The following is a 23,401-nucleotide window of genomic DNA, read 5'->3' as shown; positions in this document are numbered from 1 at the left end:
CTTTTCAGTTGTTGTAATTCTGTGTGGTGTTTTTAAAGAGACGAGACAGGCAGTGGAGCCTGCATTGACCCTCTGTCTGCTACTGTTGAGTGTTTTATTATTTTAAGGGGGTTGAGTCCAACCCTGAAGTTTAGCAGACCATTTCAAGGTATACACATCCTTAACTTGAAGTACTGAAGCGTTACACAGCAACAGTGTACCAAAATCTGATTGGGGATTAGCTTTACAAAATGCAGTTCATGTAGTGTACTTGCGAGTGTTCGGCATTAACTTTTGTTTTTGTAGAACTTGTCAAATGTATCCTGTTTCTCAAGCTTTTTACTCTTAAGCAAGTGTCTTGAAGAGTGTCATTTCATTATAAGAAACGGCTCAAAAGGTCCTCTGTCAGAGGCCAAGAAAAAGAATGATTTGTTTGTAGCTGTAATAGTAACTTCTTTGTTGTCTCCCCCATGGTGTTTGGCAGAGAACACTAATAAGTCACCTGGATCCCTGCCAATGACACAGTGTGTCTAAAAGATCCTCTGTTGAATGTTTATGATTTTTTTTGGCAAAATGTCTATTATACACAAAAAAGAAAATAAATCCTAAGGCTGCGGTATGCAGCTAACAGAGTATTTATGAATCATAAAAAATAACACTCAAAATAGGCAGATCAATAACTCTAATTAGGCAAACTGATCCTGTGAGTCACTTTCAAGCTCAATTACTGCCCTTGCACAATTCATTCTGCAGCACCAGAAAGTTCAGTCTGGATGCTTAACACTAAAAGCTTTGATACATTAGACACATATGAATGACAGTGGCAACGGTTACTTCTTGTTTAAAAAAGTTTGCTCGTTACTGAAATTTGCACAAGACATATCCCCTAACTCTGGTGACATTTACCTTCTGAAGCGTTTGAAGGTTTTTAGCTCTACAGTGTGGACTTAAATTTGTTAGGAGCTGAGTGAGTCTTTTTTTTATCTGTATGGAGTCTTGTTTCAGGTTTATTATGACATGTTTAATTTTTGCATGTATCTGGGAAACCCTTTTCTAATTGTGATGTAATGGAACTTGGTCCAGTAAAACCTGTCTAATCCAGCCCCTCTACATACCAGTATTCTATATCATTCGGCATGATTTTTGGATCATATTGAAATTAATGGAGTGATACCCTCTATAACCTGTTTAAACAGGCTTGTGCTCATAACAGGTAAAGATATTGTTGAGGCATTGTTGTGTTTAAGGTTTGCCCAGGCATTGCTGTGTTTGTTGTGCATGTACAGTAATAATTAAGCATTCAAAGAGTTTTGTCATTTGACCTTTTTAGGTGCAATATTCCATTTTTCTCTACTGTAACACTGTAATACAGCACACTTTCTAATCCGGCACAATTTTCCAGTATCAAGCGACCATGGATTGTACAGGTTTTACTGTTCTAACATTATTTAGCATACAATATTGAGAGCATTGGTGTAGATTCTGGAAATACACGGTGGTGTCTGTCTGTCCATACATGGGTCTGTTTCTGTGTAACACTTTTGCATACTGTATATCCATCCATCTGTATATTTTTGCATAGGCTATATTTGGAGAACCGCTTATCAAATTAGAACAGATTGTCAATATTCAGAGTGACAATGTATTCTAATTCTACTTGTAACACACTGTGGAACACTCAGTTGACCTCAGAAACCGTAAGCAGTAAATGTTTCCCAAGAAATACAGTATCTCGAACTGAAGTGGCTGCCAAGGCACTAGCTGTTTGTGTGTCTTCTCTAACTGAAGAGGTTCTACAGTGTAGCTTAAATTTGGGATTGTTTTTGAAATGACATATCGGTTTTTATATAAAAAGTTAAACTTTATGCTTAAAATATTAGCTTTCGTGTTTTTTGTGAAGTTAGTATACAAGAATAACACTATTACCTTTTGCATTTTTGTTTTGCCTCTGACGCTCAAGCTGTGCCCATAAAGGCCTGGACCTCTAAGGCCAAGGCCAAAGCCAAAAGCCTTGGGTCTGAGGTGGAGGCCAGTGTCAAGCCTGAATGCTCTAGCCCAGTGGTTTTCCAACTTTTTAGACCCTGTACCCCTTTCCAAATAATCTAGTCTACCGCGTATCCCCATCTGAGATAGGGTCATAATATACCTAAGAAAACAGGAAAAGAGTATGGTCATTTCTAATTATTAAACTAAGTACTGTACACCCCTCGCTATGACGCTCTTCATTATAACAAACCTTCGGCTATAACGAACCTGACCCCTTGACCCCAAATAAATAAATAAATAAAAGATAATATAAACGCAAGCTGTCAACCTCCCGGTCTGTACGGTCTACCACTTCCTCAGTGAAGTCAACTATTTTGTCTTAATAAAAAATGTGCACTGTTTAACTACTATTGAGTGTATGAAAAACAAGTAATGCAAGCATATCTCTATCATGAATATAATTTGTCAAAAAGCACTGTTCCCATCCGATCACAACTAAATGTACATCCTGTTTTTTGGCTTGTTCAGCAACTATGCGGCAAAGAAAAATTGATTAAAAAAAAAATAATAATAACAACCTTTTAATGTCAAACTTTTCATGTCGGGTTGATTTGGAATAAAAGATCAGTTTGGGATTCTTGCAAAGACAATGTTGTCAGCGGAAATGCTGGCAGTGGCAAGGCTGGCTCCTCCAGCCAAGGCAATCCTGGCAGTGGCAATACTGGCTCCTCCAGCAAAGGAAATCCTAGAGAGGAAATGCTGCCAGCACCAAGACTGGATCCTCCAGCAAAGGCAGATTTTGCAGTGGTGCACCCCGGATGTGGCGCTGGCTCTGGCAGCGACCATGCTGCTCTCAGCACGGGACTCTCCGGCAGTGGCAGTGACAGTGGCAGCGGCATGGAATACTCAGTAGTGATGGTAGTGCTTGCATTGCTAATGCTTCCTTCAGCACGGGACACTCCAGCGGTAGCAGCAACGCGGCGCAATGATGAGCAGGCATGGCCGGGCAATGCAGACTTTGCAGTCCTAGGTGGTGCAGGCTTGGCAACCCTAGGCGGTGCAGGACAGGGCAGGAGTGGTCCCTCGAGTGGTGGTGGCAGCAGCGGACCCTTGGGAGGCAGCTCCAGCTCTTCTGGTGGTGAGGGCAGGAACAGCATCCATTCTCCCTCTGGTGGTGGAGGTGGGAGTAGCAGGTAATCTTCCACTGGCAGCGGAGGCGGGAGCAGCAGCCAGTCTCCCTCTTGCGGTGGAGGCGGGAGCAGCAGGCAGTCTTCCTCTTGCTGTGGAGGTGGGAGCAGCAGACAGTTTCTCTGTCTCTGGAGACTGGTGCGTCTCTCCCTCGGTCACTGGAGACTGGTGTGGCTCTTCCTCAGTCACCGGAGACTGGTGCGGCTCTACCTCAGTCACTGGAGACTTGAGCTTCCCCTTCCTGAGCTGTGGATGCTTGGCCTCCCCCTCTTGGGCTGTGGACTCTTGGCCTCACTTCTCTTGGGCTGTGGATGCTCCAGCTACCCCCTTCTGGGCGCTGGATGCTCGGACTCCCCCCTTCTGGGAGCTGGATGCTCGGCTCCCCTCTTGTGGGCACTGGACACTCTGGCTCTCCTCTTCTGGGCGCTAGGTGCTCGGGCTCCTCCCTTCTGGGCGCTGGATGCTTGGGCTTCTCCCACTTGGGTCGTTGGACGCTCGGGTTCCTCCCACTCCAGTTCCGTGTCTGTGTCCCAGTCTGCCTCCGGGCAGCTGTTCTGCTCATGCCCATACCACAGGCAGAAAGAGCATTGTGGGATACCGGCCCTGGTCAACTGGGACTCTCAGTTTCCCACTCTTTATAAATCCACTCCACTACCTGTGTCATCCACTCCACTGCTTCCATCCGCCCTGGATATCCTCGGCTGATCCCTTTTCGCTGGATCTCGTGCTTCAGCTGGATGAAATACAGTAGGATATCCAGGTGGCTACCCCCCAGCAGATGTCTCCCCTCCATTCTTAGCCACAGGTGGAAGCTGGAGTCCCTCAGCCAGCCCTCATATCTCTCCATTTTTTCAGCTGGAGCTGGTACAGACTGGTTCTGGGGACGGCCGTTCCTTCCCTTCTTTCTCCTCAGGGCCGGCAGTTGTTCCTCTTCCCAGTGTGGGGGGTGGTAGTTGGATGACATGTACCCGACCTCGCCAATTGCAAAGCACCACTCCTTCCCTTTTAGGCAGGTTATGCAGACATCAAGCCCTTGTTCCAATTCTCTTCATTCACAAAAAAAAAATCCTCGCAAAAATCAAAATGTGTACTCACAGTACCTGTTCTGGCCTGGGTCTGTGGAAGCGCTACAATCCAACGCTGGACACTATATGTGACAGGAGAGCATGAGTAGTGACGTACCCAGACCAGGAAGCTGACGCAGAGGCAGGTACTTGTGGGGTTGAAAGCACTGGTGCTCGTTTTTATTCGAACAAAAATAAGTAAAACAAAATACTACATACTACAAAATATACACAGCTCACCTAGCAAAATAAAAGGTTTAAACAAAACAAAGTCTCGAACACATAACACAAACCTAAATTCACTATTTGATAATTGACAAATCTGGTTAATTCATGGTTAGACCATTTTAACAGTAAATTGTACAGCACATGTACAATACGTTACTGTGTAAGGACCCTTCATCATTTCACTGCCCTCAATATTTCACATTTGTTTTAAACGTCAGATTGCAAAATACAGGAGTACTGTGTTTATTTAACCAGGTCGAACGCTTGAATTCACTGAAGGGCTTTTTATCACCACTCAAGATTTACTACTGTAGGTCACATTTCCAGGAATATTTGTTAGGCGGTAATTAAATTGAGCAATCGGCACGACACAGAGCAAATATTTTTAGAAGCAGTTAGGTGCTGTGCCAGAAATGTTGTCATTGATAAGTTTGTTTTGGCTTTCTGGTTAGGGTAACCCTGCAGTTAAACATACAGCAGCTGTGGTGAAAGCGCTCATGTTTTAGAAAGTTGCTTTTACTGTGACAGTGGAAAGTTCAGATTGACTGCGTACCCTTTGCAGGCAATAACTTATCCTTGGGTCTATTCAGCTGATACAAACAGTGACGGATCTAAATACCACCATCATTAAAATTAGGACAGAATGTGTTGGTTAGTGTTAATGACAAAGATTGAATTAAACAATGGCAGTATTTAAATTTGTGCTCAACTCTGGTCCTCTAGATTCATTCTAATCAGGTCCAAACTTAGTTAATTAACCCTTTGTGTAGCAGGTTCAATGAACTCATTTAGAAACTGCTTATTATAAAGAATTGGATTGGAATGGATCTCAAGGGTACCACTGGTTTCTAATCACATTCTAATGAATCTTACTGGCAGTGCAGATTACTGCATAGTTTTAATAAGAGAACTTTGCAGGCCATATTGAAAGTCTCTGCAGTTTCAGTCTAACAGAGTGAGATTAATAAAAACAGATTATCTGAACTGGAAGAGTAGCAGAAGACATGCTGTGCTTTTCTCCACGTTTTTACCCTCCACATTACCCCTAGCTGAAGATTATTCAGCAGATGCTGCCGCAATAGCAACTCATATAAAACGGATTGGCTCTCTTCTGGTCTTAAGGGCTACTATACCTAGCTAGCAGTGAGTCGGAACCATCAACCACAGCCATATTAAGCAAAAAAAAACAACTATTGCCTGATGTACCGCATAATAGGAGAAAAGATTGGGTCAGTACATTGAGTCATTAAGCTTAGGAGAAGGGCTCCATCATCAAGATGGTAGTAAAAACCTCAGAATGCAGCCTTTTCACAGGAACACACAATACCTCCGTGGAGCTGAAAGTAAATGCCCAGGCAGGTTTCTAGAGCAAGCATTACACGGTTAGTTACCTTCTGTCTTGATTCTTTTAAAAAGGCCCATAGTCTCAACCACAAGTGCAGGCTTTTCCAACTAGCCTGAATTATGTAACAGACCTATTGTCTTAGTGCCTAATAAAATAATTTCATGTTCAAATTTACTCTGAAATCTACAGTAATTATTAGGGTCTGCATTAGTGACCCCTGCAGGTCAGGAGTTCACTTCTATGGCGGTTCCACACCTCTAGGGTTGCTGTTCGGCAGGTGAAAAGAAGCGATGGGCTGGGCACATCGATCCTCATTCCTCCTGTAGGTGGTCCTGTGATGGGGGGAAATGCAAAAATTCTGAAGCCTCCCCTTTAATTGTGAACCTCTTGCTCATTACAGCCCCAGCAGTACATACTTCGTTGTGAAAATCTGATAAGTCTGGAAGCAGTGTCCTTGTTGCTTAATGACCCAGGATATGAAAATAAAAATATAGAAAAGATGGTAGTGATATTTTAGAGAAAACTACAATCGTACAAAAAGCACGGGAGGCTGCCAATATAATGCTGAGTGTTGAAAAGAACAGCATGTTCTCTAGCATTTTAATACCATTTTTATGCCAGGCATTTGGAGGCTTGGCAGTGACTTCAGTGGGCTATAGTGTAGCAGCGCTGATGACTATATATCACCTGTGTGTTGTCAGGGATACAGTAATTGTTAACTGGGCAAGGGGAACTACACAACCTCGACGATACCCTGGTCACACTTAATAAGATTGTCAAAATAGTGATCTAAGTGTCTAATTTAATTGATGACTTTAATAGGCCACATGTGCAATTAATGAAAACAATAATAAGAGAAAAGGTGCAGCTACTGTGGCCACAAATAGTAAAATGCATGAGACTTTTTAGAAGTTGTTTAAGATATTCCAAAGCACAAAGTGGTCTAACATTTTCACATATGAGCGCCTATTGTTTCCATATGGTTTTCATGCAAATAGGTATATAAATTATATAAATGTCAAATCTTCAGGTGTTCTAATACATCTGCACAGTACTGTGTTATTCATCCTTAATATTTATGTCTGTGTGGTGGGGCAGATGTCCTGCACATGTACATTTGTAAATATTGTGTGTGGTTGGTTTGGATGATTTGTAAATATTATTCGACAGTATTTGTATTTAAAGCAGGGGTTTTAGTTTGAATCCCTGCTGTGCTTTGTTTATTTTTCCTTTCGGGTTTTGTGTTTGTTTTTGTAATTTAGTCAGACTCTCCACCTGAAATGCTACCTGCTGTGTTTAGTTGCAGGGAAAAGCAGCTGGGCATTGGCCATCTGCAGATCCCTCAGCAGGTGGTTGTGTCCGGGCAGAGTGTGTTGAGTAGAGAGGTCAATGTGCCAGAGTAGGAGGTTAAGGAACAAAGCTTTTGTGAGCACTACCGAAGATGCGGCCACTGTGTGTCTATGCAGGGTCACTGTTGCAAACAATCATTTTGATCACCTCGTGGAACCAGGATACTTAAAATCCCATTTAGGTAGAGGTAGTGTGTCAGCAGCTGGAGCTCGTGTTATAGGAGCAGCCCACCGCCATGTTCAAGGCAACCTTTTATTTTCTAGCTGTGTTTTGACAGTGTTTCTCTTCTGGGTTTTTGTATTTTATGCTATCGTGTATTGTCGCCTGGCTGCTATCATTGTGGGTATCCGAACATGGCTTTAACTGTGTATTGCAATACAAATAAATCCTGCACGCCTGAGTGGCATGACACAGTCTTTCCTGTGTCTTTCTCGTTTTGTCAGCACATAACCCACACCCCTGTCACAGTCACAAAGAAAGAATGTTTTGTTCATAGCTAGAGAACTGCTTATCCAGTTCTGATACAATCTGTTTACAACAGAACCTGGGGAGTATGTGGAGGAACGGGTCTTGATCTTTATATGTCACACTTACATTTTTACAGTTGGGTATGGTTGAAGTGTACTGCACAGTGATCTAGTCATTGTATTTATAGCATATATTCTGAATTATATAGCTAATAAAAAAATACTTTACATAACACTACATTTATAGTCTAGCACTATGTGCTTTATAAAGCTTTACAAAATATCTTTGATGCCCAGTTTGGTTAAATTCCCAAATATAGCTTTACTAGGACTTTTCTCTCCACCCCACTGCAGTACCAGAGCAATGAGAGGTTAGAAGCTCCATTTAGAACTGGAAGCAAAACCCATTTTAAAGGGTGGCAGAGTTTTTAATATACTGATAAGTTTACCAACAGATCTCATATTAACACCATAATATAAATAGGTAACAAATTGTGGAGTTTGAAGCAAAACAACTGTAAGGAGCATTGCCCCTTTTAAAACAGGAACCTGGTTATTTAAAATGTACCGCATGCACTTTTAATTATCTGTAAAAATCTAAGTCAGATAAATGACACTGCGAGTTAGCTTCCAGGCTTCAGTGTCCTGACACAAAGCCTGTATTGACAAACCTGTCCAGCTGCATTGTCTGTCACGCTCTCAAACCCATTGGAAACCACACCTGGAACAATAATGCACTTGATTGCAGTCTTTTGCATTGCTTTCTGCACCTTTCCATTTATATCGTACTGTACCAGTGAAATAAAAATATATCATGCATATTTACAATTGTTTTTAGTTAGTTGTGTGTTCATGTTTGAAGTCATTGGCACACATTATTCATTTAACTGGGTTGTAGTGCAAGCCATATGCTGAAAAAGAAGGGAATTAGTGTTTAATTCAGTTCTTAACTTGATTGGAGGAAATTGGTATGGGTCTGAAATATCACACTTTTCTTCCATTACTTAGAACTCCTTGTGTAAGAGACCTTTAATTATATTACTTATCTGTCCATTTCAAGTTGTGTAAAATTAACATGTTTGTTACAGACTGCAGTTACGGCTTGAAAATCACTTTATGAGGGATTTTCTGTCATATTTAAGTACTGTACCAGTATAACAACAATGTTGTGTAACAAATGTGCTGAATTAGGCACCAAGCAAGGATTCACATAACAAAACTATATAAGTATATTTGTGGCCTTCCTCAGTAATATTTTTTTTAGGATATTCTCCTCCAAACCTTATTACCACACACACACACACACACACACACACACACACACAGAAAATTAATTTTAGAGAGCAATATATTTTTTATTATTTAAATGTATTTAATACTCAGCTGAAAAAGTGGATGTGATCAAAAAAAAAGTCTGCTGTTCTGAAGCCATACTGTAATAATCTTTCTTCTGTATGTAGGGCACTAATCTAATCTCATCAGTAATCCTTTTCACCAGGTGCTTGGGTCTGTGCCCTGCCTCATGTGCAGCGTGTTAAATATTTTCTGCGGTGTGCTGTGGCAGTGACTCAGATGATTTGCCGCTGGCTGTGATGGATTTCTTACAGCAGATTATTATTTTTTTTTTTTTTCAGAATTAATCATGCTTTAATCCTTTGATACTGGAAGAAATCAATTTGCTGTGCTTTGTTTCAGGGGTTTCAAAACCTGCACTGTGCGCCTACATTGCTGCAGATTGGAAGCAATCTGGCTTCCCTCACTGGAGCGCTGCTCAATATCAACTTTTTTGATTGCTTTGTTTCGATATCTTCTACCATATCTATTTTGATATTCAGGAAACAATAGCTCTTGTATTAATGTACAGAAACTAGTGATACTGTACCTTATTAAAATATCATCATTACTTATACAGTACAATACAGTGGCGCCTGTTGGCCAAAAAAAAAAACAGGGAGTCAGAAAAAAGGCAAAGGCCTGGGGTTAGGGTTAGCAGCAGTAGAATTGTATTATTGTATTCGCACTGCCAACACTTTTCATATTATTATTATTATTATTATTATTATTATTATTTATTATTATTATTTATTTGGCAGACACCTTTATCCAAGGCGACTTACAAGTGTTAAAGGGCAGTACAGGGTTACAATGCAAAATTAATATTTAAATACAGTATAGTTTACAGTCAGTGCAAATAATACTACTAAAATACAATATGAAATAGGATGCAAAAAGTTAGGATTACAACAAGTTATATCAACAATGACATAACAGTAGTGCAGCAGTGCAAGGATAGTGCATTAGTTGAGAGGTCCAGCAGTGTTGCGTAGGTCAGGGAAGTCCAGTGGACAGTAGGAGGGGAAGATCAAGAGATCTGCAAGTGCAGTGTAACAGGTTTTACCACAATTCGGCTGTTAAATACATTTTCTCCACTAGCTAAGAGAAAAGAAAACAGTTTATTCTGATAAACTTAACTGTTACACACTGCCAGTGTATGTTTAAAAATGCACTGAATACAACATTGATATAGCGTTTAGATCTCAAGACCACTTTAACATACTTAGCATAATATATTTTTTAAACAAAGTAGTAATGGCAGGAGAAAGGCAGACAAAAATCAGGCACATCCTATAATATAATATATTTACTTTGCTAAACTTAAATAAATGACCAACAAAATAATATACCGTACACCTGCCGGGCATATCAACTTCAATTTTTGTTTCGATCCCCTGCCTGTCACATGACACCTAAATTGCGAGGCATTAATAAGCATTATCTGGTGTCTATCTATCTATCTATCTATCTATCTATCTATCTATCTATCTATCTATCTATCTATCTATCAACATTTAATTATGTAAATTGTCCTTATAGGTGTCCTATGTAAAAAAGAGAACTGTTTTTGTTTACTTTTGTTTGTAAACCTGATGGTGACTTTCATTTCTTTCTTTATTTCTTTATTTATTTTTAAATTTAGTCGTTGCCAATTATTTTTATTTTTTATTTTTTATTTTATTTTATTTTTATTTTTTTAACTATTTTTTTTCTGTAGTTTCAAAACCAGATATAGTATGATTTACTATATTGTCTGAATTTCAAAGTTCTCTGCTTTTAAATGATACACTGTCTGACTGGCCACTTTATTAGGACATCTATCTATAGTAATATCAGTTCAGGTCACAGTTTGCCCTGACCACAGCCGTGGCAAAGACTCCACAGGGTCAAAGAATATTAATTTAGTCATTAATATGTTACACAGTTGGCACAGAGAGATACAGTAGGCAGAGTGATATTGAATGCGTCACTCACGTTTATCCCAAACATACTCAACTGGATTCATAATCAAATTAAATTTAGTCCTTAGAAATAAATGCAGTCTTTCTTTTTGGGGAAAACATGTGAGTCACTACACAGTTATACAGGAAAAATGTGTTAATATTCTCACTGCATTGAAGGTGCGGTCAACTTCCCATTCCCATCCTTCCTGCACTGTGTTCCCTGTGATTCAAGCTAGTTTGAAAAATGGTCTAATGAGGTCCTAATGTCCCCCCCCCCATGTTTTCCCTCATTGAGCCATTGTTAACATCAGTGCTAACTACTCTAGAGTTGCAAACAAGCATCAAATTCGTATTGTCTGTGAGAGTTCTAAAGCCATTACCGAATCGATTTCAAAATAGCAGGAGAAAAAAAGGCAAGCAAAAAATACATGACAGCGAGCCAGACAAACCAGTATGTGGACACTGCTGATAGAAAAACAAATAACCTGTAGAACAGAAAGAGCAGCTCCCTGGAGTGGAGTAAAAGACTTCAGCAAGCGTCCTGCTGCCTCATAAAGCTCTGATACATTTTACTTGCATGTAACCCGTGTACTTTATTTGCATTTTACTTGTGTGTTGATTGCGGCTGTGGTTTTCATTGGACTTGCTCTTTAGTGTGCTACTATAGAGGTTTTTCAGGGCGTTTTTATACACGTCGCAAGGCAAAAGCATATGCAGTAAAATATACCATTCCTTGTCAATAAGGATCTACCAGTAACCTGCTTCATCGCAGGCCTCTTCCACTGTGTTTTCGTTGTATGTTAATATGCGGCTAAAGAAATCATCCTTCAGGTCTCAGTTTCATCAGAATGATGGACAGTCCCTTTGAAAGTACAGGTCGTGTCAGTTTCATTTAGTGTGTGAAGACTGAGCTTTGCTGAGGTTTAACTAAAGGCATTATGATGCTGGGTGTGTTGCAGGATATACTGTACAGTGCTGATTCTGTACTGAGTCAGTATATTATAACATAGATCCCTAATGAAGTAAGATGGGCACTTTCCCTGTAGTCTTCACTGTGAACTGGGTAACGGCTACTTGGACACAAACCTTAAAACACTGGCCTATTACAGGGAGGGGCATGAAAATATTTTCCTGTTTTCAAAGTGCCTATTTTAACCCTTTCAGTCCTAGTGGGACCGCAAAATCCTGCCTCATCTTAGCTCCATATGTCTAGTCCTCATGTATACTCAATAAAGGAGTTTATTCTTCCGCTCAAAAAAAATTATTCAGGACTGAAAGAGTTAAAATCGAACAGAATTTCTAGTTTTATTTCAAACAGAATTTTCAGAGACTGTTTATATTTCTATTTCAAATACTTTTTTCTTTAATTTAAGTGTATATATATATATATATATATATATATATATATATATGTGTGTGTGTGTGTGTGTGTGTGTGTATGTGTGTGTGTGTGTGTAATATATATATATATATATATATATATATCTATATATAGAATATATATATATGAACACACATTTTTTTCATTATTTTTTTTTCTAATTTGACTTTTATGTCAGGAAAAATATCAGTAATAAAAGGCTGTAACCGGGCAGAAGACAGCTCATTACTCAAGTGCATTGTCCAGCAGTAAATGCATGGTAACGGTATATAGAACTGGCCTCTTCAGACCCTCTTCAGTGCGGCAAGCTTGATTATTGAGCAGCAACCTCCTGAAACATTGATGAGGTGGGACACAGTGCTGCATAAAATCAATGTGGTTTTACTGTTTGATCCTGCAGTAGAAGAACTTTTGGATCCCCAAAACTGTTATATAATACACAATTCTCAATTAAAGGACAGTGAAATCGACTGCTCCACTTACTTCTATAGGGATTTCAAGCTATATCCTACAATACACAATGCAGAATTTGTATATGTTGCAGTAAACACAATGTAATAATGGCTTTACTTTTTTATGTTTTCATTTTTATTGAAGATAAATGAATTTATTTGCACTCCAGTTCCACTGTTAAATACATGTTCCAGTAAACAATGCCATGTTTATTTGCTTTTACACGTTACAGGCCCCAGACTTATCACTTAAGTAGCACTCCTCATTCCTTACTGACCTTGGCAGTCACAATTGCTTTCTCTAGGCATCCTGGATCTTTGATTAATTCGATAAGTTACAGGATTGCAGAGTTCTTCAGGTGTAACCTTGCTTTTATTTGTGCAATAGATGTCTTCTCTGTAGTTCCACTTGCAGTCAGATCTAGGACTACATTTGCATTTTGGATACAAAACCCAAAACAACCACAGAGAGGCTATGAAAGGGACTGCAGTGTCCCATTGAACTGTGTAATTAGCACTGAGCCATGTTTCAACAAGTAGGATTTTCTCAGACGCTACCTGTAGCTTACACAGGGGTATATGGCTGAAGTATATGAATAGTATATATGAATAGTACAATAAGTTGAGATCGTACAATTTATAAATGACCATATAGACTATAGTTTTTCTCTTTATCACTCAGCAAGCATTAGCACAAGGAGGCTTGATCACCTGCTGTGCAATATGGTCCCTCATACAAGCACACATACTTATCTTGCTTTTAATCACAATTGACTTCTAGTCCTTGACAAAGATTTAATGAAGATGTAGCAGGTTTATTAGCTGCATGGTACTTTGTATATAGGTCCATTTACTAATTAATGTTGGTTAATAGTCAGAAAACACTCAATTGTTATTTGCAGTAGTTCAGTGGTCATTCAGATTTATCAGTATTTTAACTATAGGATAGAGTTTACATACATTTTACTGGTAGTAGTAACTAAGTAGTATCTTAGTACTTTTTGTTGCGGGATATAAAACTCTTTAATTTCCATCCATAGAAGAAATTACATCTGTATTTGTTCCGGACACATTTTGTAACTTAATTAAAGACCGCTAAACATGTAGCATAACAAGAGGCTATTGTGCAAGTCAAAGGACTGGAGTTAGTGCCTTTACTTGGAACTGCTTTGCAAGCGTTGGTCTGCAGTCTACAATTGCATGTTCTTTGGGTTTCTTTCTATTTCATTGTGAAGCTAATTTAAAAACCACAAAGTGATGTAAAACCTGATTGGGTTTTCTACAAAGAATAATTCAACTCATAAAACGCAAACGATTCTTGTATTTTCACTTAGTAATGTAATTGAAATGATGTCATTCTTAATCTGGAAGTTCTATGGGGGCAGGATGCTAGAGCTTCCTAAATCTTGCTTTCAGAACCACACTGGAAATATCATATTGGTGATATCTCATTAGTACAAACAAAAAACAAACAGAAAAAAACCCAGAAAGTTATATTTAAAAAAAAAAAGTTTCATGTATTAATTAATTGCTAAATACAGACATTGAAATTTGCAGCTAAGAAAATACAGGTGTTCATTTTCCATGTACAGTGCCCTAGATTTATTTATTTCTGCAAAATTGTACAATTTATATTTTATAAGGGTACAAGACACTAAGGCTTGTGTTTTGTTAATGGAAATATTGGCCCCAGTGTCTCATTTGATTATAAAATATAGTATCACCTATTGTCTGCAGGATGACTTATCTTGTTCGCATTTTGTTTGTTTCCCCATCAGGTCACCGAGCTGTGTGGAGCAAAGCGCCTGGGATACTTCGGTACTGGGCAGTTTTATGTAGCGCTAAAGTTATTAGCTGCAGCACAATCAGGCTTCCCAGTACGGCTCGAAAGCATTAAAAGTGGTAAGTAGTAAAGCTGTGGTCTTGTGAGCATGGAACCAGGAGCTTTCAGTGCAGGGATTCATTGCTAATGAGGAAAAGCATGGAAGGGTGACCATTCAGATCTGCAAGACAAGTACTGTACTGCCCCAGTTATATTAAAATAATTAAAAAAAAACAATTAATAGAGCCCAGATACCCCTTGTGTTTTAGAATCTATCAGTTAAACTGTGTGGTTTATTCTTTCATGTCTTCTTAATTTATCTGCTCTAACCTGAGTTCCACTTGCATGCGTCATGGTCCTTTTAGCATTAAGCCCCTTAATCTTGTGAGCAGCAGGCGTCCACTCTGGCGCCTGGGTCTGTCAGGCTCTCGACCTGATCTGCTGGGAGTTGTGTTAGGGGTTATGTTCAATGTATGTAAGATATTAGAGAGGCAAGAAATTCAATATTCTGATAAGTATAGATGGTATAAAGTATGCCCTTAAAAGAGCACTGGAATTTTTTTAATTTGAATTTTCATGCATTCATTTGGGATATTCCATCATGTTCTCATTTCTTTAAAATGCCTGCATAGTCTTCGTTTCAACGTGACCAGTACTGAAATAGTGTGTGATTTAAAAGTGTTTTCCCCTGTGAAGCAATTTATGTCAGTCTTATTAAAATAGTAATAGCTAAGCGAAATGTTCAGCGTGTGCAACTGCTTTCCGTCAGTTTTGCGCTTCTTGCTGTTGTAATGTTTTGCAGCAGCTTAATCCAAGAGTGTAGTCAACTTGACCTGTGTGAAGAGTCTATCCAGCCAAGCCACTTCAGGAATCACCATTCATAACAGACACTAACAGCCTGATGTTTCTAGAATCGTACATACTGCACATTCAAAAATTCTTTCCAACTTTGGAGGCTGTTTCAATACATAACCAGGATATAACACCAAGGATATTCAGTAGACCTATGCACCCTACTGGTCTCCCAGTTGGGATGTAAGGAGGAGCGGTGAGTTTGTTGTTGACAGGTATTATTTGGAGTTTAGAATTGGAAGATTAGGTTGCAACTTCCCCTCTTAAATTTAATAAACATACCTGCTTATTATACAGTATGTATAATTACTATTATTTTAAGTTATAAGTGACGTGTTTGTTTGCTTCTCCCAGAAATGCCACTTCCCAGGTTTGTGGGAATGAAAAATGATGCTGAGGTGCTGAGGTATCCAAACCATTCCCAAAATACTGAGAGCCAGGGGTATCAGCTCGGGAAGCCGCCAATGACAGTCGCCCGGCCCAGCCTGGACAGGGACGCCCTGAAACGCACAGAGAGTTTAGGAGATAAACAGGTAAGAAAGTGCCTGCTGCAGCTTATGAGGCTGAGGCATTAAGCCTACTATATAGACAATATAGTCATTCACAACTGGGAGTCCGTTAGTCAGTCAGTTAGTGCTAATGCAAATGTATAATCTCTATACATTATTCAACCATTCAACCGTTATAGCGATCATGGTCAGGAAAACAGATTTGAAAATAATCAGAAGTACAACTTTAATTCAGTTTAAACTTGTAATTTGATTTAAATTGTATGTTCTTTTAACAGGAGACCCGCTCGCCTCCACCGTCGCCACTAAGGTCACCTCCCAATTCTCCTTCAAGCTCAAGCAACCAGGACAGGCCTCTGAGCTATTCTTACGGGAAAGAATGGAGCAGCACGGAACAGCTGACAGGTGGAGAAACCAGACACCCAGCAGCATCTGAGATGTGTTAGTGGACAAGATCCCATAGCACTCAGAGTAGTGAAAAGTTCATTTCTGTATATCCTCCCTCTCCTATTAGCATGCACAGGGCACTGTTAATGACTTCATCAAGGATGTCTTCCCTCATTCTGCTCATGGACCTTAATCAAGTAGTGTGCTCACTTCTGCCCTGCATTCTTGCTGTTTTTTTACATTGCATTTAACTAAACAGATGTTCCCTAGACAAGACTGAAACAGTAAAATAAAACAGCTTGGATACTGTACCCTGGCTTCCATGTTAGAAACTAAATAAAACTGGGTTGGCCTAACCCTACAATCCTAGTTTTCCTCTAGTGTGGTTAAAGATTGTGCAGCACCAAGGGGTTGCACATCCTCTGCATGTCTTCTTAATTAAAACTGTCTCATTAGCCTTTGGGCTACTAGTATTCAGTCACCTATGGCAGTAACCTAAATTAACTGTAGGAAATTAAATGTATTATGGGCCACATGCTCTTTATCAGATTTTTTTTTTTTAATATACATTTTCAAGGTCTTGCCCTCCTTTACATTTTAGATTCCTAGGAGATTTTGGAACCTGGTTAACCTGCCAGTATTTCCTTTCAAATGTCAGTCTTTATCCAGAATTTGCTGGTTAGGTTTTAAATTCTCCAATTCAGTGTTTAAATGCTAAATGCCTGGGTCCCTGACTGGCTGACCTGGTAAAGGCACAATCACGTGATATGCAGGGTGAGTCACACAGTCAGGGAACAGGTTCGCCTACTGGCTGTGCCCTTTCATTGCAGGTGTAGCTCAGTAAAAACTAACTGTTTCCCTGCCTTGTGTGCCAGCTCTGCCTCTGTTGATTGCCGCTTCCACTGGGTCCTAGTGAAGACTCGTGCTGAGTAGTGATTATACTAATAAATTACTGATAAATAAAAGTTTTAGTATCGCTGCAATGTGAAGCGAACATTTTCCCACCGTGTCCCCCCGTGTAAATTACACCTGCTGATCTCTGTTTATTCTGGTTACATTTGCAAAACGAACTAAAACTAACTGACTAGGAAGTTCTTAATGGACCATGTGCTAAAATAAGTTTAGTAAACCTAAACTGAAAAACTGATTAAATGAAAGCAAATCATTTAAGTGAAAGATAAAAAAGAGAGAAGGTATAATCAGACTAAAACATATCTTCAGGGTTTTTGTACTTTTAAATAATGTGGATTGTTTAAACACCAAAGACTGCGATTTGTCCTTGAAGTCTTTTCAAACCCGTTAAGCCTTGAATGGGATTCACTCCTTTTAAAACAGCATTTTCAGAGAGCTCAGGAGCAATCCCTTTGACAGTCTCAGAAAATATGAGTGGCACAGCGCCCCTGCTGGATGGCGTTGCAATGACCCTAAACTGTCTTTGGGCCAGTGTCGCATACAAATTAGAGCATACTAAAATCAAAGCTTTTTTTTTTTTTTGCTTTTGCTTTTGCTTTTGCTTTGTGAAAAATATATATAAATTGCTCTTGCAACTTGGCTTCTTGTGACAACGTTGTGTGTTAGCTGGGATAACTATATACACATTTACATTTACAGTTCAGCGTTTACACCAAAAAAACCTTTCAGCTCAAGCGAAACACTGAAATGAATTGCAGCGTTCGTGATTGATTAAGTTTCACTTCATCCTCCGGAAAAGCAAAACCAAAAGAAAAAAAAAAAGCTTGGATTTTAGTATGTTCCAGTTGGAGCTTTCTGCTCATGTTATCAAATCCTGCGACGGAGCCGGAAGTTAGGGTGGGAACATTTGTACGGTGGGAAAATTTGTATACGACACCGGCTCTTTTGTGCAGCTGTATCGGCGCTATGTTTTAGTGCGAGAGGTCCCGGGTTCGCGCCTGCCCTCTTATGCGAAAGTGTTGCAGTGTGATTTATAGCTGGAATTGAGTAGATTTGGTCAGATAATAGCAAACCACTCCCCATTCTCCAACCCACTTATCGTCAACAAGTGATAGCTGCTTTTTGAAGGGCAAAAGGGGCTTGTTTTGGTTCTGCGAGATTTCGCTTGGAATTTGTCTTGTGTTTTATTACCGCAAACGCTTTCGCGTCCTCGTTTGCTAAGTGCTAACTTTGATTTGGTCTGGCCCTTTGCCTAGTACACTTCAGCTTGTTCTTCATTAATGCAGCCTAAACTTTTACCATTCCAACTTACCTATGCTTTATGCAGTAGAAGGGGAACTAAAGTCATTGTACCTACCGCAACATGCTCTGTTTTTATGCCACTTGAAAAAATCTGTATTCTTTGGAATATAACTCTTAGTTAAAAGTCAGAAGATAAAAATGATCATTCCCCCAGCTAGGGGTGTCATGATACTCCGACTCATAATTGCCATTAAGAGGTATTTATCGGCAGGTATTAAATAAATCCATTCATTAATGTGGTGATTTCAAAATAAGAAAAGCAATCCTTCCCTCACCTTTCAATTGTGTTGGGCAATTAACTTCCCCAGTGAATGTTTTAAAATCTGTTTGGAAGGGAATTTTCCTTTCACCTGGGAAGCTGACATTTGTATTGCTCTACTGTCACACTGAGGCTGTAAATGATATTGTCATTGTCAGTTCATAGGCTCGGCAGGGCAGTAAAAATGTCAGCATGAGGTGAAAAATTTGCTGCTAGTTGGCAATGCGGAAGTTAATGGTCATTGATTTGGTAATTGTAAAGGTGATGAAAGGACAGCTTTTCTTGCTTTGAAATCAACACATTAATGAATGGATTTATTTAATATCTGCCGATAAAAATGAGTACAAATATGAGCACACCCCTACCCCTGACCTTATGAGCCATATACCTGTGCTTGAGGCCAACAAATGTAGAGGACCACTTATGTAAGAGTTCTACCAAAAAATGACTTTGTAGCTTTCAGGCAGTTGTCCTCCTTTTGTTACCCTGCTCTCTTCCTGTGTTTGCCTCCTACAGCTTCCTATGAAAGTAAACACCTGAGTCGGCCTCTGCTCCAGCAGGAAGTATCATCTCCTAGTAACTATGGATCCAAGTCTTCACTCACGCATTCCTCAGTCACACGGGTAAGCAAGTTTTAAAAACTGTTGTGCTGGATTTCACTTGCTTTATTTGAGAAATATAAGCCTTGTATGTCTGGAAGGACCATCCTGGGGATCACTCCAGTCTGTCTGTCCTTCCCATTCATGCCCACTCTTTTTGAGACTGTGTAAAAAGGAGTCAGTTGTGAATATTTTCAGGTCTGGGTTGAATCAAAATGATGGCAGTATAGCTATTGTGGCGCCATAAACTTTTATATCAGGCCTCAAGCTGGTGTGGAGCAGAGTGGTGAAAGATTAGCACATTACCCACTCTGCCAGTCTTGATTTTAAAGGTATTGTTAAAATAAATTACTGTTAATTCACTTGTTGCAGAGGAATTGGCCATGGCACATAAATGTTTACTGGTCATTAAGCACCCTGGAAGTGCTAATAGTTAGAATTAATGTTTGTCAGTCTGCCACCACCACTCTTTAAACACTACAAGAGGCAAGAGGAAGGGGGGCACAGTCCAAAAAGATAGACACATACATTGTGGACTAGAGGATTCTGTATTTTTTCCCTAGTCAGTGTATCATTTTTTATATAAGGATGAACTTGCTGGTGCCTGGCCTCTAACCTTATATAGCCTATGGGGTCATTTTTATTTACCCCTTTCACACAGATGAGTTACAGTGGCTCAGGACCAGCACTGATGCTGCATTTTGGTCTGTGTGAATTGCCTATACTGTCACAAAGCCATCATATTTTATACCGTCCCTGGATCACCTCCCGAAGTGGTTCAGAGACGGCACTGAACCGTCTTAACTGCCTGTGTAAAATGCTATGCCAGTACTGAAGCGTTATAGTGGGGGTGGACTGAAAGTCAACATTCCTATCACTGTTAGCTTTCCATTACCCAAGTCGAGCATTCACACGAGCATCCTTTATATATAGCAAATACCAGCATCCACCATATTTTCGCTGTCTGCTTTTGCCTGAAGAGCTGGACTTCCCTTTCTTTTAACTTTACAACAAAATATGCGATAATATAACTGCAAATTAAAAGCAAACACAATGCAGCCAAATGTACTACATTTGTTTGTTTTGCATTTTGTTTTGTGATTTTGTTCGGTTTCCATTGCCATGAAAACAATCTGTTGATTGACAGCTACGAAAGTTGTGCTCACATGATCCCTTTGGCTGTGTGAAAGGCTTATGATGGTGTTATACCAGCATTGCGCAATTTCATGCTGTGTGAAAGGGGTATTAAGGCCAGCTGCTTTGAGTTATTGACTTTGACTTCCTTACACACAGCTGTATTCTTTGACTGTAGGTTAATGTAATGGACTGTTCTGTGCCACAGGAGGAAGGTTTGTTTTTCACACACGATTACCATACAGAGCTGCCTCCTGGTCTGTTTTTTTTTTTTTATCAACATGTTCATATGTATCTGTACGTGTGTTGTGTTTCATAATCAAATCACTTTTTTAGCTTCATTTTCATAACCTTTCTTAAACAGCCTTTATTGTTCTCAGTGTATGTGTGCGTGTGTGTGTCTTTTTGTTTTGTTTAAACCTCCCAGCCATTAACCATTCCAGATCCTCATTTGACCATTCTGGAAACCTGTTGTAGAGGCGGTCAGAAAAATCTTGGTTCTGTGTGAAATTAAAATTGAAATGGTACCATACTCATGAAGCCAGTTCCATTGTTCGCTTTCTGTTCTGGTTGAGATCATGTTGCTTGATTACGGAGTGCATTTATTGTGCTTGAAATGTATCTCTTTTGATATCATTTCAGACTTTTTTTTTTCAATGCCCGTGCGCACTAAATATAATTATCTTAAAAGGATCATGACAGCATATTTCTCCAGGCAGCTTTGAATATTCTGTCTGGAACAGTAGCTTTCAGCTTCCTGTCTGTGTGCGAATGGGACGTGTTAATGAACAGTGACACTGTCTTGATCAGAGCCAGCTTGCCTCTACAGGCCCTTTCAGTGGAGAGAAGCGCAGAGGAGGGTAGTGCTGATTACCACGATGACCCCTGGAGGATTACTGAAGAACAGCGGGACTACTACACCATGCAGTTCAAATCTCTGCAGCCAGACCTCAACTCACTCATTTCAGGTTGAAGCAAAATACTAAACCAATGTGGAGAGGCTGCTAGTGTGGATAGTTTAGTTATTTTGGGGAGAGGGATGTTCTATTTTAATTATCTAAACCGTGGCAGATCTAAATGCAGCACCCTTTAAATGCGCATAAAATAAAATGGTATAGTGAGGTGCAAAAATAGTATCCTATAGTATACAGTAATACATAGTATAGAATAGGAATCTATTGTGTTTTTGGACAGTGCTGTAGTATTTTTACATGTGTCTATATTAGTCTTGCTAGTGTTTTCCCTCAGGTGAAGATTGACAGACTTATTATTATTATTATTATTATTATTATTATTATTATTATTACAATCAAAATGCAGTGGAATGAAAATTCTGGTTAATAGATGTATGTAACATTGACCCCTTGGTGTATTCTATTCTGTAGTTGTGTCTTGGCTCAGTGGTATGTCATCTTCCTTTTGTACAGTACATCAGAGTAACAGCTAGCATTCTTCTAGTGTAACTGAAAATCTTTTCAGTCTTAATAATCTGTGAGCCTAATAATCTGTGAGCCTAATTTACACCTGATTACAGGTGGTCTTGTGACCACCTGGGTATGCTTAATTACGCTCAGCTGTGGCTGATTAAGCAAACAGAGACTGAAGTGGGAGGAAATGCTATGGGAGCATTTCTGTTACCCTGCTCCGAATGAGCACTGCACTTTTAAGCAATATCTAAAGGGTGCATTGAGGAGGTAAAAGTTTTAGATACAGGAATACTTCAGGTATAGCTATTAGGTATCACATGCTGTAGGCTTTCCCTTGTTAAGGACTTTTGTATTTTAAAAACATAAGAAAAGTTACAAACGACAACACGGCGCATCACTGCTTGTCCTGTTCCTAGTAGCTGATTGATCCCAGAACTTTGTCTAATCTTTCCTTAAGTGATTTTAATAATTCAGCGTCAATAACATGGTGCGGTTACCCATTCCATACACTCACCTCTCTCTGTGTAAATTAAGTCTTTATCCTAAACAGTAAACTTCCAATGCACCTTGTAGTTAGCACTTAAAAACAAACGTATGATTGATAGAAGACAGCAGTGTGCTCTGCTGAGTCCACCCCAGTAGAACTCTATAAAGTAAGCAAGCATTGATCTTCGCAATTGTAGAAACCTATTGATTTTTGTATTACTTTAAGCTACAAAGTCACGCATTATTTTTTCCCCCCTAACAATTTTTTTTTTTTTATTTATCTTTGGTGCAAGAGGAGGGCGCTCTATATAGAATTCTAGATTTCAGAACTAGTCCCGTCAGCCTCCAGATACTGCACTGTACACCTGACACCTTCCAGATAATATCCAGGAAAATCTGTACTTACACTGTTGTTTTTTTTTTTTTTTATTATTTTCATAGGTTCTGTTGCTAAGAATTTCTTTACAAAATCTAAGCTTTCAATACCTGAACTCTCCCATATATGGTAAGTATAATACATAATACTAAATATTATAATACATAATAATTACTTACTAAAATAAATACATGCTTTGTGATTGCACTGTGACAAACCCTAGTAAGAGAGGAATGTTCACGCTTTCATGTTCAATACTGGGCCCCAAACCCTTTTTTACAAAGGGTAAACGAAGTGATCCAAAATGACACTAGGTACAGTAGAGGGAGTCTCCCACATCACCAGACTAGACACTCCCCTGCTGTGTAGGTATCTGTCTTGGAAGTAATCCTAGTATTTGCCCACTCTTACCGAATCAAAATCAGTAGGCCAGCCAGATTGTTTCAGATTTTCTGCAGGATCAAAATAATTCTCTTTTTTTCCTAATTGCACAACAGTTCTGCTGGGATAGCTTTAAAATAGCAGAGTGTTGTGCTTCTACTAAGCTTACCACTTTGATAATACATATTACAATGGATGCTTCCCAGCCCTCAAGGAATTTGTGGCCTGTTGGTACAG

At 39.4% G+C, this 23,401-nt stretch overlaps 1 protein-coding gene across 3 annotated transcripts in view; it reads left to right on the top strand.

Annotated features, from left to right (window-relative positions):
• LOC121320635 (ralBP1-associated Eps domain-containing protein 2-like) overlaps nucleotides 1-23,401 on the top strand; it is a 58,601-nt gene that overhangs the window by 2,865 nt on the left and 32,335 nt on the right. For 2 of the 3 annotated variants that reach the window (XM_041259145.1, XM_041259144.1), the window contains exons 2-7: nucleotides 14,497-14,620; nucleotides 15,747-15,925; nucleotides 16,180-16,342; nucleotides 19,278-19,384; nucleotides 21,324-21,462; nucleotides 22,849-22,912. In XM_041259145.1, the coding sequence (XP_041115079.1) occupies nucleotides 14,497-14,620; nucleotides 15,747-15,925; nucleotides 16,180-16,342; nucleotides 19,278-19,384; nucleotides 21,324-21,462; nucleotides 22,849-22,912 (776 nt within the window). The remainder of the gene's footprint in view (nucleotides 1-14,496; nucleotides 14,621-15,746; nucleotides 15,926-16,179; nucleotides 16,343-19,277; nucleotides 19,385-21,323; nucleotides 21,463-22,848; nucleotides 22,913-23,401) is intronic. The other variant, XM_041259146.1, reaches the window with a different exon arrangement.

The sequence above is a fragment of the Polyodon spathula genome, chromosome 9 (genome assembly GCF_017654505.1).
Source record: "Polyodon spathula isolate WHYD16114869_AA chromosome 9, ASM1765450v1, whole genome shotgun sequence".
Taxonomy (NCBI): domain Eukaryota; kingdom Metazoa; phylum Chordata; class Actinopteri; order Acipenseriformes; family Polyodontidae; genus Polyodon; species Polyodon spathula.
Note: the sequence above shows the minus strand (reverse complement) of the source record. Positions and strands in the feature narration are given on the sequence as shown.